General features: G+C 40.6%; 1 protein-coding gene across 4 annotated transcripts in view; it reads right to left on the reverse strand.

The window, feature by feature from the left end:
- Positions 1-54: 54 nt before the first annotated feature.
- The window catches only part of TANC1 (tetratricopeptide repeat, ankyrin repeat and coiled-coil containing 1), a 57,890-nt gene continuing 39,735 nt past the window's right edge, over positions 55-18,209 (reverse strand). For all 4 annotated transcript variants that reach the window (XM_021543476.2, XM_021543473.2, XM_021543474.2 and 1 more), the window contains 16 exons: positions 17,967-18,198; positions 16,702-16,868; positions 14,850-15,457; positions 13,424-13,532; positions 13,088-13,210; positions 12,020-12,256; positions 11,222-11,407; positions 9,305-9,383; positions 7,812-7,945; positions 6,951-7,074; positions 6,662-6,837; positions 5,533-5,665; positions 4,639-4,730; positions 4,060-4,206; positions 3,479-3,579; positions 55-2,598 (listed from right to left, as the gene is read on the reverse strand). In XM_021543476.2, coding sequence (XP_021399151.2) covers positions 1,242-2,598; positions 3,479-3,579; positions 4,060-4,206; positions 4,639-4,730; positions 5,533-5,665; positions 6,662-6,837; positions 6,951-7,074; positions 7,812-7,945; positions 9,305-9,383; positions 11,222-11,407; positions 12,020-12,256; positions 13,088-13,210; positions 13,424-13,532; positions 14,850-15,457; positions 16,702-16,868; positions 17,967-18,198 — 4,005 coding nt within the window. In that variant the 3' untranslated portion in view covers positions 55-1,241. The remainder of the gene's footprint in view (positions 2,599-3,478; positions 3,580-4,059; positions 4,207-4,638; positions 4,731-5,532; positions 5,666-6,661; positions 6,838-6,950; positions 7,075-7,811; positions 7,946-9,304; positions 9,384-11,221; positions 11,408-12,019; positions 12,257-13,087; positions 13,211-13,423; positions 13,533-14,849; positions 15,458-16,701; positions 16,869-17,966; positions 18,199-18,209) is intronic.

Genomic DNA, 18,209 nt, shown 5'->3' on the forward strand with positions numbered 1-18,209 from the left:
GAAAAGCTGGGAGAGAGTTTCTCCTGTAACCATCAGGGACCGCATCTCATCCCATAGGTATATTAATAATCTTTATTTTGTATGGAAAGAGTACAGTAGCTGTGCAAAAATAGAACTACAGGATAAGACTAATATAGGACTTGTACAAAATGTCAAAGAAACAGTAAACAATAAATAAGCTAAAGTGTAATGATACAAACTGCAAAAGGATGTGTACAGCTGGGTACAGCTGTTTACAATGTACAGAGAATACTGTAATTAAGCATGATGGGAAGAGTATAAAGCTGAGCACTCCAACTGAATTGCACTCATAGGAATGTCACTGCAGCAGTTAATTTTCAGTAAGTTCTTGCCAATAAAAATCCTCATCTCCTTAAAAAACCAACTTCTCAACTTCATCCTGTCATGCAACTGCACATACTGTTCCTCAAACTTTCACGTTCACTCCATCCCTTTCTTGGGTTTCCCACAAAAACATTTACTAAGCATTTAGTTATTGTACCTTTTCACAAATAAACAATAAATCATTTTGCTTTAAGATAGCACCCAAAGGTGATTAGATACCCTATATAAAGTGCGATTATTGTTAATAGGCCATAATATTGTGTTCTTCAGTGCAATAACCAATATGGTCAAAGCCTCTCAATACACATGCAAATGTCACTCATTTTATTTAATTTCTTCTATTTACTAAAAATAGTTATATTTACACATCAAAGCATGGCTGCGTAGTTTACTCATACACAAATTATTTATGCTTCCTAAATGCACATCATGCAACTCAAATTAGGTCCCACTAGAAAAGTGATAAAATAATTTGATTTTTAAAAAATACATGCATGTACAGATCTGAGTATGCTGCAGCAGATTATCTCTCTTAGCACTGCTGTGAGACATCAGCACGTAAGCATTTGAGAGGTGTGAGTACTATGTGCGAGATGCAAGAGAACCAAAAGCCAAGATTGAAGCCATAGGTGAAAGGCTTATTTAATGGTAACATGTAATGGAAAAGATTTCTCTGCTTAAGCTCCTAGGCCAACCTAATCAAGTCTTTCTACACTCTTTTGTTATTCCAGTTACTGTCACTGCCCTGTGATGGTAGGAACAGTTGGAAGTGGTTGCATCCCATTAAAGACTGTTCCCTGGGACCCAGCCATGCCGAGGCAGTCAGTGTTTTGTAGAGCAGTCAAACCCTGTGATGCTGTGAGCCCAGTCTACCCCGTCAATATACAGAACAGTATTTATACATTTGATTCAATGAACGATCGCTTTGGTTTTGCCGTGGTGACGTGACTGAGGTGGCTGTCCTGAGTGCTGTGGGATGGCAGTTTGGCTACAGCATCGGGGTATAAATGAGAACCTTGGTTGGGTGATCTGCTGTCTGTACAGTGGGGAGGGATTTGGCAAGTGAGCTCCTCACGTTCTTTTGCTTGCACGCTGCTCTGGCTGCCATCTCCCAGGGCAGCACCTGTAGAGGATCCCTTAGCTGAGTAGTGTTTAACTGAGAACTGCTCCAAGTTGGAGGGCTGAATGCTTGCACAAGCAACATTTGTGGATAATCCACCTGCTGTCTGAGAGTGCCAAGTGCGACTAGACTGTGTGTTTTGCTGCTGAAACCTTGCAGTCTTGTCCATGATTCCCATAAATGGGGTATTACGAGGTCGGTGCTCAGTGCCCTGAGCTTGACTGATGTTGGTCTCCTTGAGTCGAACATCTGGGCCCAGCCCCTTAACACTGCCTGACAAACTGCTGGCTGAAGTGAAGCTGCCTGATGAGCTGGTAAGAATCACACTACTGCATGGAGAGCCAGAAGAGCCACCACTGGGTACAGGGCTTTGCTGCCTTGAGTCACTGCAATTCATTGGAGCAGAGGCTGTTGATGTGTCAGGTTTAGATTTACTAGCAAAAGAACGAGAAGAGAGAGTCTCATAATGCTGTGGATGTGAATGCTGGCTGGACACAAACTTCTCACTGTGCAGTTCTGCAGTGAGATCTGTGGAGATGCCTCCAGATGACAATGTGCTTGTCCCATCTACCTGTTGACTTCTACAGTGCCGGATAGGCAAGGGACTGTGGGGAAGATGCTGCAAAGATGATTGTGGCTTGGTGCTACACTGACTGCTTCCTTGTTTAGATCCAGGCTGGATGGAGCTCAGATGCTGATTAGTTTTTACAATCTGTGCCTGCTTTGTTGGCTGCATGATCAAGCCTGGCTCTCTCAGGTACTTGTTGCTTGTTCGGCTATGAGGGGACACACACTGAGCTTTCTGAACACCTTCTTGAAGGGTCCTGCTAAATAATGATGCAGCTGAGGAACACTGCAGCCTTTGTGGAGGAGAAATAGATTCATTGGGGTGTGGCAGTTCTTCCTTGTCTTGAAGATTAAAATTATCATTCACGCTTTGTACAATTCCTTCCTCCTCATTATCAGAATTGTTGGTTTGTTCAAGTAGCTGTGGAGACTGATGCTTCTGTTGCTGTGTTCTCTGGAGCTGTTTGCACTCCTCTTCCACCCGAGCCAAGAGACGTTTTATCTCCTGATTGCTGGGGCATATCTGAGTGGCTTCCCGTAGGTCAGCGAGAGCCGCAAGTAGTTTTCTGTTTAGGAAGAAGCAAGTAAACGATGAAAATTGGGGCAAATCTGTGTCCCTGCATTACCTATGACTAATCCACCTCCACCCTTTCAGCAAAATGTCCTGATTTGTTGCTTCCTGATGCAGGTGGTGACAAATTAGAACTGCAAGTTCTCCACCTCAGGAAATTCTTAACTAGGGTGGAAGTGCAGACCCAACCCTAAACACTTCCCTAAAGTATCCTGACATCCCATGCAGGCAGGCAGAACTCTCTGCTGGGAACACCAGGAACTGACACTTTGTCTCACAAGCTCTTCCACAATTACCTCCAGAGTAGGGAACCTGCTGAACTCTGCTTCATGACCATTTATTGGTATGTTCAGAAAAGACATGGTGAATCAAAAAGGCACCTCTTCCTGTATTTCAGCTATACCACCATAGTTTGTTATTCTTTCAACCTAAAGAGATAGTTCCTCCTCTCTTCCCCTTATTTTTGTCTTCAGCTGCTGATTCATCATATTCTTTCCTATCAAAGCAGCCAGTAATAAATCATAAGCTTGGCAATAAATAATGATGTGCTGGAGCTGGGTGACACACTGCTGGTCACATTCTGCTGAATTGTGTGGAGCAGCAGATCCATTCACTGTTACATTTAAAATAATCCCTCTTCAAATGAATTCGTTACTTTCTGGACTGCCTCATAAATACTTACAGAGTATTCAGTATCACTATTTAGATGTGGTTGGCTTTATCTGATAAGAGAGACCTAGTACAGATGCAAAGTGCATTACAAAATAGGTTTTTCTTTGCAAATTTGAAATGTAACTAGCATAAAAGAACAAGTTATTAAAAATGGCAAGTTAAAAAAAAAAATCTCTGCAGACATGCAAAGACTCTAACAGTACCTGCTGTTCCTCTTGGCTCTTGCTCTGGCATAATAGGCTTCATAACACTTAGGCTTCAGATCCAAGGCTTTTGTAGCAAACTCTTCAGCCATTCCAAAATCCTAATAAAGGAAGCAAACATGCTCGTTACACAGCACCAGTCAAAGCAAGCTGCCAGCTGCAGGTCCTGCTCTGGCTCCAGGGGCGCAGACAGCACATGTGGCAGAGGCTCCTGCTCCAGTCTGCAAGAGCAGGTATTTGCTCAAAGCACACACAGGCACAGCCGTGGCACCTGGTTGTGCTGGTTGATAACAAAGGTAGCAGTGTTTTTCATTCAGTCTTTTAAAAGTACCACAAAGATCCAGTAGTTCATCATTCCACAATCACTGCATGATGTAAGACCAGCTGTAATAGATCCCCTGCAGCAACACTCCCTCATCTTGCAAGCTACCTATTTACTGACGTGATAAAGCCCAAGATCAGGATATAATGAAAAGGATTCTAAAATAGCATGGATAGATGCCCACATACAACCCCAGTAATGCAGTAGGATGTAAGTCTGAGATTCCCAATGTCCAAGAGGCAGCAGACCGACAACTTACATTTGTTTTGCGGCGACATCGCGACAAGTTCAGGTATAATGAAACTCTCAGCTCAGTGAAGGCTTTAATTTCCTCACCAAACCCTTCCCTTGGGAACTTCCTCAACGCATACTGATAGCGCTGTGCTGCTTCCCTCATCTTGCCTTTCTGCAAATTTTTGGGAACAAGAGATTTTTCACAAACTTTTAATATTGCAATACTATTGCCAAAAAGCATATTTATATTTGACATCTACCAAGAGCTGCCCTTCAAGTAGAAAACACAGAGACAGATTTTTTAATAAATATTCACAGTATGAACTATGCTGTCAGAAATGCACAATGACAGCCTGCATGTTAATCAGAGTTTGTGTCCCTTTCTGAAATCAAATGTTTAATGGTATTTGACAAAGATAATACTTGAAACTAATATGTATTGCTAGTACCAGAAAAAAAATCATATAATCTGATCTATTACTACTCTGTTCAAAATACTAATAGATCAGATTACATAATTGAAAAGGAGGCATACAGGCATTCAGTCTACCTTCAAGCAGAAGTCCAAGGTTCTGCTGCCAGAAAAAAAGAAAAATCTACCTACTTTATAGAGCGTATTTCCTTCTTCCATCAGTTTCTGCAGAAGAATCAGGAGAATATCGGGTTTGGATGTGGCCATTGCCCATGCTGCATTTCCTGCAAGTTAAAAGGGAAGAAAATGTGTTTCTGTTGTCTACTACAGTAGAAAGCCTGGCCCTCCCTACTTCAGTATATAGTCCACCTATATGGAACCAGTATTACTATTATCATCATTACTAGGGTGTACACATTTAAAATGCATCTATGCCGTCACCTGGAGAGCAGCCAGGTATTAAATGGTCTGATACATTTCACCCCTGTGAAGGAATGTACAGAAGTCACAATTTAATTCAGGCCTAAGTAAGAACCTGTATTTGATCACACTTACTATCTAAATAATACGAAATAGTGATTCAAATGTATTAAATATTCAGTAATTATCACATACACAACTGCATCCTGTACTTGCCTACTGGCAATATGTACTTACATTTCTTTGGCCTACCCTTTGCAAAAATACACAGTTCTATAGTTTATTAGAAGAATGTTATTTAGAAGTAAAACTTCCTAATCTAAGTCATTTATAGTGCCAGAATTATGTATCGGTGATAACACAATCTTCATTTTCTTGTCCTAAGGCAATATATTAAGGCAGAGTAACCATATACAGTGACACCTCCAGACCTCACCATCAGCACACATCAAAGAAAGAGCAGAATTAAAGTCCTTGCGTCTCCTCACTTCTAAAGTGAGTCTTGTGTGTCTGCCTTTAAAGGAGATTGTTGTTTCTCTTGGGTGGACATCTGCAAACCAGATAGCCTGCAAAAATCTGGGGGTTTATTTAATCTACTTTACAGAAATAATTAATTCTGGTAGAGCAGAACCCAGTTGTTTGCTGGTGCAGGGCACTTTCACTAACCCAGCTTAGCTCCCTTTCTCAGCAGCATGACCACGACTGAGGTATTGCGGCAGCCGATTGCTCTGTCCAGTGGCCTCATGCCACTGTGGTCCACATGCTCAATCATTGCTCCTTTCTCCACCAAATACTGCACCTGGGAGAAGAAACGAGACATGCCTTGTAACATGGCTTCTGGTAGGAAAGGCAGACCAAGGAAATATTTAAGGTACTGTGTAATCTTTGAAACACACTGAACATATGCTGCTGAGTACAGTACAGCCATCTAAGGCCCACCAAAGGCACCACAGCACAGGCAGGCTGGAGGGAAGCAGCAGTTCTTTCTCATAACCATTACTTGGCTCAAGTGCCACGAGCAGTGATCTTGTAAGGGAAGAGGCACCAACAGTCCTACCCATGGACAAGCACCATGACCTACAGCCATGGGCCTGCTCAAGAACCTCTTTACTGGCATTGTCCCTGTCCCAGCCTGGCCAGTAGCTGAGCTCAGACCTACTGAAGGGACCAATTTAGGCAGGAAAATGGGAGCTGGTACCACTCCAGGACAATGACCTATAGCAAATGCAGGGACAGGAAGGAGCCTGGACATTCTCATTCTCCAGTACTCAGTGTCACGGGCAAAAGCACACACAGTGTCTAAATCTACCAAAGCCACTATGAAACCTGAGGACTGACTTACAATTTCAAGTTAAATCAGACAAAGGCTGAATGAGACAGCATGCTACAGCGAGTTACATGCCACAGCAGCACTTTGTGTATGCGAGCTGCAGAAACACAGATGTAAGTGTGAGAGGCTCTGTGTGCTGTTCTGTCTAGTTCCTTGCTGACCTCTCCGATCTGTCCACAGTGCACACAGACCTGAGTGTGCCCTTCCTCTTCTTAGGGTATTTTCTACAAAGGCACCAACTGACCAGGACCCTGAGAAGGGACCTCTATGTGTTTGCAGCATAATTCTGGGCTTCCACTTACCTAGAAAATGCTTTCCCAAGCAAACATTTTCAATGCAGTCAAGATGAGAGGAGTACAACCCCCCTAGCTACTTTCCCAAATTTCCTATTTTAATAGGCAATATTTTTTCTAAATTCTAAATTTTTGTAATTTTTTATTGAATATTATGTTTTGCTATACTTACAATATCAGCATCCCCATAAAAAGCTGCCAAGTCTAGAGGTGTTCGTCCGTTTTTGTCTGTCTGATCAGTTGCTGCACCTTTCTCTACTAAATACCGAACTACTTCCTTGTGGCCTTTCAGACATGCCCAGCTCAGAGCTGTCAGTCCTTCCTTGTCCAGAGATGAAACAGTTGCACCTGTAAAATGAATATGAACTTTGTTATAAAGATTCTCTGTTTAAATGGAAAAATTCCTTAACACACCCAGATGCAATCCCTAGTGCAGCTGTAATCTGCTATTTATTTTCTACCTTCAGAAAGGAGAAATTCCACAGTGCTCAGATGTCCTTCACAAGAAGCCACCATCAGTGGTGTCCGGCCTTGCTTGTCACTTAAATTCACATCAGCTCCGTGCTCCACTAGAAGTTTAGCAATCTGAAATAGAAAAATATCAATTTTAAAATACATTCCTTGCACCAGCAGGGTTTTAGATTGGGTATCAGGAGAATTTCTTCTCAGAAAGTGGTGTCCAGCCATGGCACAGGGGCAGGGGTGGAATTCCCACCTGCCCTGAAGGGATTTAAAAATCCTCTGGGTGTGACACTACAGGACATGGGTTACTGGTGGCCTTGGCAGTCCTGGGGAACAGTTGGCCTTGCTGGTCTTGGAGGGCTTTTCCAATCTTACCCACTCTATGATTTTATGAAATTGGAAGATTGAGATTTCAGCCATAATATCATGAATTTTTAGCAAAGAGGACTAAGGTGGTATTTATGCTAACCACTGAGAAGTTCTATGTAGCTAAGCCCTGACTGCAGTTCAAGGCCTTCTCCTGATAGGAGAGGCCAGCATGAGGAAGGCTTCTGAATCCAAGGTTCTCTCTCTGCACAGCAGCAGTATAAAAGATCTGAAATCACCTCTGATCTTCGCCTAGGAAATAAAATATTTTAAACTCACGTTATTTTTCATGTATATTATAACTAAGACTGTTGTTAGGCCAATGTGCTTTTTAAGTTATTTCCAGGGATACAAAGGGCTTGGAAGTGAAGCTTCTGAGCATGTCCCTCTGAAGCAGATGCAAATGTGTATTAGAAAATTGACACTAATTATTTTCAAAATTAGAGATGGGAAGAATCAGGGACCGCCAAAGTGTCCCCAAAGCTGTGCCAGACCTGCCAGTGGCCCTGCCGGACGGCGCAGAGGAGCGGGGGCACGCCTCTCCTGCTGGCTCTGGTCACGGCTGCTCCGTGCCCGAGGAGTAACCTGCACACTTCCAGCTTTCCTCTTCCTGCAGCAGCTGTCAGGGCTAGAGAAAGCATTTGCATCAACATTAGCTCTTGGCTTATTTGGCCTTTGGACACACACACAATATGTGAGTGTTACTGAATCCCCATTCTTTCAGCTTTTCACTGTGACACGCATTGAAAGCTGAAAAGAACAAAACAAGAAAATACTTTCCCCACCATGATTTTTTCCCCCTCTTCTGTTTTGCTGATATCAAGTTTTTAAAAGAACTTGAAATTTAAATTTTGTTTTTTGTGTTGAAGCCTCACCAGTCATGCCAACAAGTATTAAAAAATGAGTTCATGTGTGACTTATGCAAGAATCTGCAAAGGACTTGCTCCTCCAGCTTCTAAAGCCTAGTAACTTCCACTTTCTTCTAAGTGGGTCAAATTGTGAATTTCCTGTTACTCATTTTTAGCATTTTCAAACATGATCAAGTAGAATTCTTTTTTTAATTCCAATGAATGTTGAAAGTAAAGGAAATTACAAGCACTGCAGGAAGAAGTAAATATTTCTTTTTTAGCACTTATCTTACCCATTCCCTCCCTCCTGAGTCAATGAAACTGCACTGTGTAACAGTTATAACAACTGTTTAGAGCTGAATAACTGGAAAGTAACTGTTATGGATATCAATATTACAAGCAAAAGAGTTGAGCCTTGTTCAAAAATCCCCCTTTTATGGAGTTCACTTCCTCAATGACTGAAGATTCCCAATGCATTATGCAAGGATATAAAACACACTGACAGGAAAATACTGAAGAACAAAATTAATTTAGAAGCAGATGTATGACTTTTGGAATTCACTGAATTTGCAATGAGGGTTTTGTACACATGTAGGAACAAAGCACAGCTGCTTCTTTAGGATGTGAGAGGCCACTGACCATCATCCCAATGCTGCTCCCCACCCTCGGCCATTTCCACGGAATGGAGATGCCACTCACAAGGCACAGCAGGGAACTGCAGTGCAGGCATTACAGTCTGCCTTAAACACTACATTTGCCTTTCCCAGATGACCAAAGGCAGCTCTCTCCTTCCACTGCCTAATCAGAACAAATGAGACGATGACCCAGCATTCCCTGAAAACTAATGATATATAAACAAAGGTTCTCAAATAGACAATCCAAAACTTAAGCACTGTATTTCTACAATTTTCCATTTAGTTAAAAAGTCAGTAATTTACAGTAATTTTAATAGAAAATAGTCCTTCAATACTTAAGATTAATAGATTCAGTAAGTTAAAACCATACTTATAAACTGCATTTTATTATTAAAACAAATATTTTCCATTAATTTTATTATGGAGAATTAAATTTAAAAAGGAAGATTAAAAACTCTTTATTCTTAGCAATGATAATTAGGAAACACACAAGAAGGGAAATACCTGTTTCTCCCCACAAGGCATCAGTGTCATTGATGTCCATGTCATGGTCTTTTTCGACTGTCAAGATGTAATGAACCACCTGCAAAAGCAGTGAGCAGAGATGTGCTGAGCCATAACAGCATCAGTTGTCACACATATGATGCAGAAAGCAACAAAGCCATGCAAAACAAGTGAGCGTACTTCTATCTCAAGGCATATAATCGACAGAAAAGAAAATCAGTATTATGCAAAACAAATTCAGTAGGACTTTAGAATAACTTGAAAACAAGTGAATGTTATTTAAAACAGTTTAAAAAAAGCCCAGTGCTCTTCTGTGAATTTATTGTTTGGCATGACTATGATTTAATGAGCTCTCATGTGGCCTACATAGAACAGAATAATCAAAATAAACAATAGCAAAAATAAAGCCTCCCAGTTCAGTGAGGAAATTTCAGATAATCTAAAACAAGATAGCAAAAATGAGAATATTTGCATACATTTTGTAAAATGGTGATACCTAGTTTTTTCCTTCCATATTGGTTATAGCTTACCTGTTTTTCTAAACTTCTTCCCAGAATGGTCTAAGAATATGTTGATAAATGGCAATTTTTAAAGCTGAAATAAGCTTTAAATTAAGTTTTGTTGTTTCCAGAATATTAAGGAAATTTGTATTTTGAAACCACTTGCTAAAAGATCATTAAATGAAAACTTTTTCTCATTACTGTTTCAAACAGATTTTCTAATGGAGCACATGGTCACTGAGGCTGCAGTCAACAGGTGAGGGAGGAGAATCATACTAACAAAGTTTGGGATGCTACAAGAAAAAACAAAGGCAGAAAAGGAGGAAGAATGTGTGTGTTTCCAGGCTGAAAACTGTTGCATACAATGTATGGAAAACCCTAGAATTCAAAATGCTAGGACACATAATTTAGTAAAATTCATGAAACACACAGATCTTCTTTCTAGCTAAGAATACAGCTTCTTAATGTCTTAAAAATAGAGAAATATGGACATTTTTCACTTATGTATTTATGATTAATGTGATCTCTTTTGTTGCTATTCAGGAGTTGACTGCTTTCATTTAATCAGTGGACAGCAAACAAGAACTTTTATGGGAGTAAAGGAATTATCCATTCATCCAAGTTAACCACAGTTCAGAATCCTCAAGTTTATATTGTAAGACAGTGATGGCTTATATACACCATCTAATAAATTAATTGCACATAGACATGTCTATATTTGGATCATCTAAACAACTTCCAAGATCAGACTCTTTATCTTATAGCAACTTAAAGCTAGATTTAAAAGAAGTAAATATTGAAACTGCTTTATTGAAGAGATTTTGTTTCCACTTTGGTATGTCACTTACTACATAACTAAGTCCCCTAGCCAAGTTGATCTTCATTCAAGTCTCTTTATTTACCCATTACTTTTCTATCAAGGTTACAGTTTATTTTCCCAATGAACAGAAAACATGCTTGTATTACCTAAATATCCAAAGCATTTTAAGTACTTCTTATGCGTTTATTTTTAGTGTTCCTTCCCAAATTTATGTCTAAAGTGACACTGAGCTAAATTCTCTAAGTTGGTGTGTGCATCAAGCTAAAAACTGAAGTCTGTGCAATTGCATGCAATGAAAAAAATTCAACCTGAAGTAGAAACATATTTGGGTGGATCAGTGATACAGAAAATCACCACTACCAGAGATTTAGGACTATTTCCAAGGACGGGGAAGAGAAAGTAGACAGAAAATTACTTATAAACAAATCCTGAAGCAAACTGTACTATTGGTTACTCAGCTAGAGCATTTAAACAAGCTGCTAATATGTACTACAATAAATATTGCATCAACAATTCTTTCCAAAAATAGCTGCAAGCACTGTTGTATAGTTTTGATGATTTCGACCAGATCTGGAAGCACCTGTATTCCCAACCCACCTGGCAGTGCCCCATGCTGGCAGCTGCTGTGAGAGCTTGTTGCAGAGCCTGGCGCTTCCTCAGTGAATCCTGCTCTGGGCAGGGAGCCACCCAAACCAGGCCGAGCAGGAACTCGAGGATTCCGCAGTGCCCTCTCAGTGCACTGTGCACCAAAGCACACTGGCCCTTCTTGTCTGCAAGGTCAGCCTGAAGGGGGGAAAAGGGAATGTCTGAGCTTAAAGATGCAGTGAAAGGCTGTGCAGAGGAGAGGTTTCAAGGCACTATGAAAGAGCAGCTCTCACTCCTAACTTCCAGGACAAGGGGAAACATCTGGGGAATTACAGGCCCAATAGCCTCACCTGAGCATTTGGGAAGGTGATGGAAGAATTAATCCTGGAGAGCACTGCCAAACACAGGACAAGGTGAGCAGGATGAGTCAGCATGGGCTTGCCAAGGGGAGATTGTGCTTAGCCTGCTGGACAGCCAGCGGTTCTGATGGGACTAGAGGGTGGGTGAGGAGAGCTGGGGATGTCCTCGACCTTGACTTTAGAAGGCTCCAACACTCCCTCAGTAACAGTCACTGACAAGTTGATGACAACAGGTCGTGAAAGTGCACAATGAGGGGCACCCAAAACTGGCTGAACAGCTCTGCCAGAGGGTTGTGACCAGTAGCTCCTGCAAAATGCTTCACAGAAGTCTGGACTCACCCCTCAGGCCTATGTCTGATAATTATACACTTTAATAATCAGTAACAGCTTTTTTCGGCCTTTGTATGACTCTTCTGGCTGCAGTCTTGGCAGTCTTTGTACACCAGCTTACCTTTGCACCTTTTCTGCACAACAGTGACACGATGTTCATGTGACCCGCAGCGGCTGCGTAACTAAGGGCTGTCATCCCATTTTCTGAAGTTCCATCAATAGCAGCTCCAAACTCGAGTAAAAGAGTGACTACTTCCTCATGTCCAAGGTGTGACTGAACACACAGCACTGGAGCATTATTCAGTACTTCAGTTCTGTAATTCACATTTGCTCCTGCCAAAATCAGCAGCCGACTCACCTAAAATTTAATTTAAACAAAACAATGTTTTCCTCAGATTTGTCTGAATTTGTTATTTTGATCAGGTACTCATTTGTTATGCCCTAATTTTGATGCAGATTTTATTGGCAGACATCACATATAAACAACATTTAACACATATATGGCAATATGCCAGTTTAAAAAAAGTTTAAAATCTTCTCTCAGTAAATATATTATTGTATTACTGAGCACTGTCCTCCAAAGAGAAGACCTGTCTTTCCCCTGAAACTCACTACTGCATGTGTGACTTGCTGCTACTCTGCAACTACCTCCATTGAGAGAGAACCAGATTACGTAAGAAGAAAATCTCAAAAAAACCAGCCAGAGCATGCACATGTGTGTTTATGGACACACAGATTTCCAGTCAAAAGCTTTAGCAGATGGCTCAAATTACAACTGACCAACTTGGATTTTGCTATCCATCATCTAGGGATGCACATAACAGTGCAAAGTTGTGGCATTTTAAATCCCTTCCTCTCACAGTATTTTCCCCTTTTACAACTGACACTTCCTCACAGAAGCAAAGAGCAATTAGCTCTGCCCAACAAGGCCATGTGAGACACCTAACCCCCAAAAATGCAGCCACACACTCACCTGTGCTACAGAGCACAGACACAGAAGAAAAAAGGAAAAACCCTTCTTTCCATCAATACTATCAAGGGAAACTGATTTGAATTTTAGCAACAGCTTACAAAAGTACCTGAAGGCTTGGCACGAAAGAGTTCAGATCCAGGTGCTTTTCTGCTGAAGGGTCACACTGACATTCAGCCAGACAAGGCACTGGCTGTACAGCCCTGCTGGTGTTCTTACCTTCACGTTGGGTGTGTAGATGTTTCTTAGAGAAGCCAGGGCTGTAGACAGTCCATCAGTACTATAACCAATCCACAAGGCTTGGAGATGACTGGAAGAGATTCCGGTCCTTTTACTGAGACCCTAACAGAAATGATATAACAAGAAATCTCTCTATAGAATTAGAAATCCTATTTTAATCTACAACTCAGTATAAAAAGAAATAAAATCTGGATAGATAGCACTACCATATATTTTGCATAAGCTCCCAATGAGTTATTCAAGCAAGACAGAGGAGAACCTCTACGATGCATTCATATGAATAGGTCAAAAAGCCTACTAAGCTGCAAGCTTTACCTTGAAAATATGAGCTTTAAGTATATGATGGCCAAGTTCCATAGTTTGTTGGCGGTTCAACTTTCCTTCCTGTCGAGAAAACATGAAAGCCAGTAGAGCATGTCCATTCCTAATAAAAGGGATTAAGAGAGAACCACTTTTATAACTGCATTTCAGTAAATATTCTAACACATCTTTATGCCTGTTATAACAATTCAACATACCATCATATCCAAACTAAATTCTTTCCCTAATGAAATAATGCAAAATGAAAAAAGGCAAATTTTGAAGATGAAACACTCCTGGTATTTATTGCTGTCCCTTCACAGGGGGCCTGTGTCAGCTCTGAAGTGGTTTACATAGTGCTCCCTTTTGCATTCTCAGAGCTAGGAACTGCAGGCATCTCAGAAAGAAACCAATCCTTTTAGAAGCACAAGATCTGAACAATTGTGACATTTGAGCAAAAACATGTATTTAGTAATTCTACACCTCCATTAGTGGGTGTTCTAGGAAACAGAGCAGCACAACTCTGAAAAAACAAGGTTATCATATACTATTTGTTAATTAGCCTATACACTGGAACTGGGCAATTAGCCATATGCTAGATGGACTCTTCAGCTGAGGGAGGAAGTTGTGGGAAGCGACTTCTCATCCCATCTTCAGACACTTGTGAACAGAACTTTGCAATCAGAAGCTTTACTTGGGCCACGTAGCTCCCAGTGCTGCTGGGGCAAGCGCTGGGAGTTCCCAGAGTGGTGGGACCAGGGCTCCACAAGGCTGCAAGCCCCCAGTCCCACCTACAGAACTGGCTCTGTTACAGCCACTTGAAAGCTCAGACAAGTCTTGGGGTGGTATATAATTTTAAATGACAGCATTATTTATTCTTTTATAAAACCCAAAAGCTGTAAGCCCCAAGGAACATGAAAAAAAAAAAAAAGGGGGAAGCTGACTGTGAGAACATGACAAACAGTAACAGCCACTGTCTCAAACTCAACCAATTCTGACTCTCCAAGTCACAGAAAGTGAGCTGGAACAAACTAGAACAATGCCAGCAGGATATAATTACAGCACAACATGTCTCAATATTTTTGCACTTAAAAAAGTATAAATTATCTGTTCCTTCTATTCCTGCATTCTACATTACATAGACAAGGTAATGTTGCACAGGATCCTAAACAATTTTGCTGTGTTAGTACAGCACTCTCATTTCTCCATGAAGGTAGCAAAGTCAGATGCAAACTTCTAACTTCCACAGAGTCAATTATGCACTGTAAATTTTGAATCTTAAGTCACATTACCTCTAAATATATAAAAGTTTTCATTTCAGAAAAAAAATTAGGTGTACTTGTATTTTAACATCATTCTTTCCTTTCACCAACTGTTGCAATCAAATACAAAAAGCCTAATTTTGGTTATTTGAACATTAATTACTGCAGTTTTAATTTACCTTGGCTCACATAAGAAGTCAGTATTTTCACCTTCTGCTCTCCAGACAAGCCATTCCCTGAAGGAAGGATGGCAGAACATACGTGTTTTGTCACGTCTTTTGATCAGAAAACAGGAAAGGGCTTCCATCCTCTGGCTGAAGTCTTCCCACTGTTGCTCACTGTTTATCTGTCCTGCATTAATAGCCTGGAAAATCTGGTCATCTGTCATGGGATGCAGGGATGCCAATGCCACATTCAATATGGGCTGAGCTCGCTCAAAAGCAGAGTTTGTCATGAACTTCATATTGCACTGCAGTAAGTACAGCTCTGACAGAGACACAGGAACAACCTTGTAGCTTGCACTTTTGATTACTAAATGACCTTTTTGGAAAAGATCCAAAGTGAGTTTCAAATAGAGGTAAGATCCCAGGCTTCTCATGATCAGGTGGTTACTCACTTTCCCAATTGTAGCTGCATCAGCTTTTCCATTTAAAGACATGTTGTTTATAATTTCCTGACTGTTATTAATTCTGTACTGAATGTAAGCATTCAAGTCATCATGAATTCCTTTGTTGTCTGGAAAATTATCCAGGGATATTGCGCTAAATGGTAGTGAACTTATCACTTCCTGTGAGGGAGAGAGGGGGGAAAATAGAAAAAAACTAAGCAAGCCAAAGATATTACAGTATTCCAGCACTGAGAAGTCAACAATGCATCTATTACATTTCCCTTCTGTTGTGAGTACCAGATTAAAAAGGAATTCAGTAACCCTAAGATGGTTTTGCAAATATTGCCTCCTCATAAGAGGGAGAACAGTACTTCTACATTTTATCATTTTTCATAGGAAGGTCTCAAATATTTCACTGATCAAACTCAACAATTGAAGGGGATGAGAAATGACCACTTCAAAGTCAAGGAAATGGAAAACAGTTACCAGAACTGGACCCTAAGACAAGCCAGGGAAAGGGAGAGGCAAAAGGAATGATCTATTAGGCAGGAATGTTTAATTAAGAAGTGACAAATGACAAGGGAAAAGACTCCCCTTATCATTCCACCTTCCAGTAACAATGTACCAGAAAGGTGCTGTGCACGCATCTCCAGCCCCATGTGCCTGAAGGTAAAAGTACCAAGTACAGCACAGACTTTTCAGCAGGTTCATCTGAACACATTTTTATGCTTCTGCTACACAGAATACTTTTCTGTTTATGTAAATAAAGATCCAAAAGACCTTTACTTAAAAGAAACACTTCTGCAACTTCTAACTTAAACCAGAAACTTCTTACATGGAGTCATATATTAGAAAGGTTTAGCAAACATCTTCAGACTTTCAGAACACAAAAAGGACCTATTCCACTTTATGTAATTAAATGGATTTCAAAAAGCTGCACTTTAAGACTAGTGAGGTGTTTTAAGCAAAGACACACTTCTCCAGTCTCCAGAGACAGAACAGTCTGTGCTATAGAAATCCCTTCTTAAACCCAAAAATTTAGTTGAGAAATAAACTCACCAGCCAGTTAAACACTGAGTGCTAGTGGTAAGAAGGCAGAGAAGAAATCAACTCTCAGAGACTGTACTGAAGCACACCTGCAACTTAACACTGCACTCCTGAGGTACAAGGGAACAGACTCAAATTTCTTAATTTCTTGTTTAGCAATTCTACTGACAGCAGCAATACAGTGATTCACAATGGAAAAGGCCTCCAATATTGTATCTGTGCACTGCAAACAAACATGTAACAAAGGAAGGAAGGAAAAAATCCAAGAGACTTTGAGTTCCTCTAAAGCCAGTATTTTTCATAATAATGCAGCTGCACCCAATAGAAATGATCACTTGGTCTTTGAGAGTAAGAAAAGCATTTAAAAGTGTTTTTACCTGGAAATTAGTTCTTACAGTCACAACGAGCTTCAGCCAGGGAGGAAACTTGCAGATTATACTTGTAATAAATGAAGAAATTGTGTCACCATAATCAGGTTTATGGAATTCAGCATCATTTAAACCATCTACCAAAATTATGTAGTCTTCCTCAGGAATCTTCTGTTCTGAAATTTGAGAATAAAAAATGAAAGGATAAAAACACAATTCTCCCTTAAAGTGACACACCTTTATCCTCAAATTTTGTATGTCAAGAAACAAAAATGTATCTTTATGCACACCTTTATCCTCAAATTTTGTATGTCAAGAAGTGACACACCTTTATCCTCAAATTTTGTATGTCAAGAAACAAAAATGTATCTTTATGCACACCAGTACATCTTATGGCATTTAAGCATTATTTCGGATATTAAAAACAGCATTAGAAGACTAAAAACAGTTTTAACAGTAATGATATACTCTGTTCATATGTAGGCAAAGCCCCCATTCTGCCACAGATCAGGTATCTGCTCAAGCTGGCATAAGCTGGGAAGCAGTTGTTTTCAAGAGGAGTTTGCTAGGGTTTTATTAAATACAAAAATCATGTTGCTACATGCTTTCTTTTACACACCATACAGGAGGGAATGGCTGCAGCTGGCTCAGAGGGGCGTTAGGGTGGAGATCAGGAAGGGCTCTTGGAAGCCCAGAGGGTGCTGGGCACTGTCCAGGCTCCCCAGGGAATGGGTACATTCCCAAAGCTGCCAGAATTCCAGCAGCCTTTGGACACCACTCCCAGGGATGCCCAGGGGGGGATTGTTGGGGTGTCTGTCCAGGGAGAGGAGCTGGATTTATCATCCTGGTGGGTCCTTAGGAGATTCTGTGATTGTTGGAAAACTGCCACATCTATTTTAAAGCAAAACCTACATCCACTTTGCAGATGTTTAGGCCAATTTTTTTTTCTGCAGATGCAGAAAATTAGACAGCATCTTAAAAAACAAAATCCTTTAATGTGAAAGTGCCAGCCTTAACTTCAAGCTAATAGCTATCTTCCCATTTTCTAGCAAAAAAGCAAATATAAAGTTTCTATGACCTTTAATAAGTTTCACAGAATTTTAATTTAAACACTAAATCAACTGTATAAAACCCATATGTTATTGTTACAAATAACTAGTACAATTAAGGAATTCCTTTGTCCACAAATATTCTGCTTTATTTATTTTTAATACTTTTCTCCACTCTTTATGCAGTTTAGATTCCATTTCCAAGTCCCTTCCTACTTAACGTACCTCTCCTGAGGTTTGAAAGCGGTTCCAACACTCCCCTTTGAAAAGCTGCTGCTGGATCCTGGACACAAGACCTCAGGCTCAGCATGCTCTGCAGGTGAGGCTCTCTGATGAGGAGATCTCTGTACGCTGTTAACTGCTGCGAGCGGCAAAGCAAAGCTGCCACGCTGTGCACGAACTCGGGGACGAGGCACGTGTATGTGTTATCAGCCTGGCAGTAATGATAAGCAACGACCTGCAGAGTTA

This window comes from Lonchura striata, chromosome 8 (assembly GCF_046129695.1).
Source record: "Lonchura striata isolate bLonStr1 chromosome 8, bLonStr1.mat, whole genome shotgun sequence".
Lineage (NCBI taxonomy): Eukaryota > Metazoa > Chordata > Aves > Passeriformes > Estrildidae > Lonchura > Lonchura striata.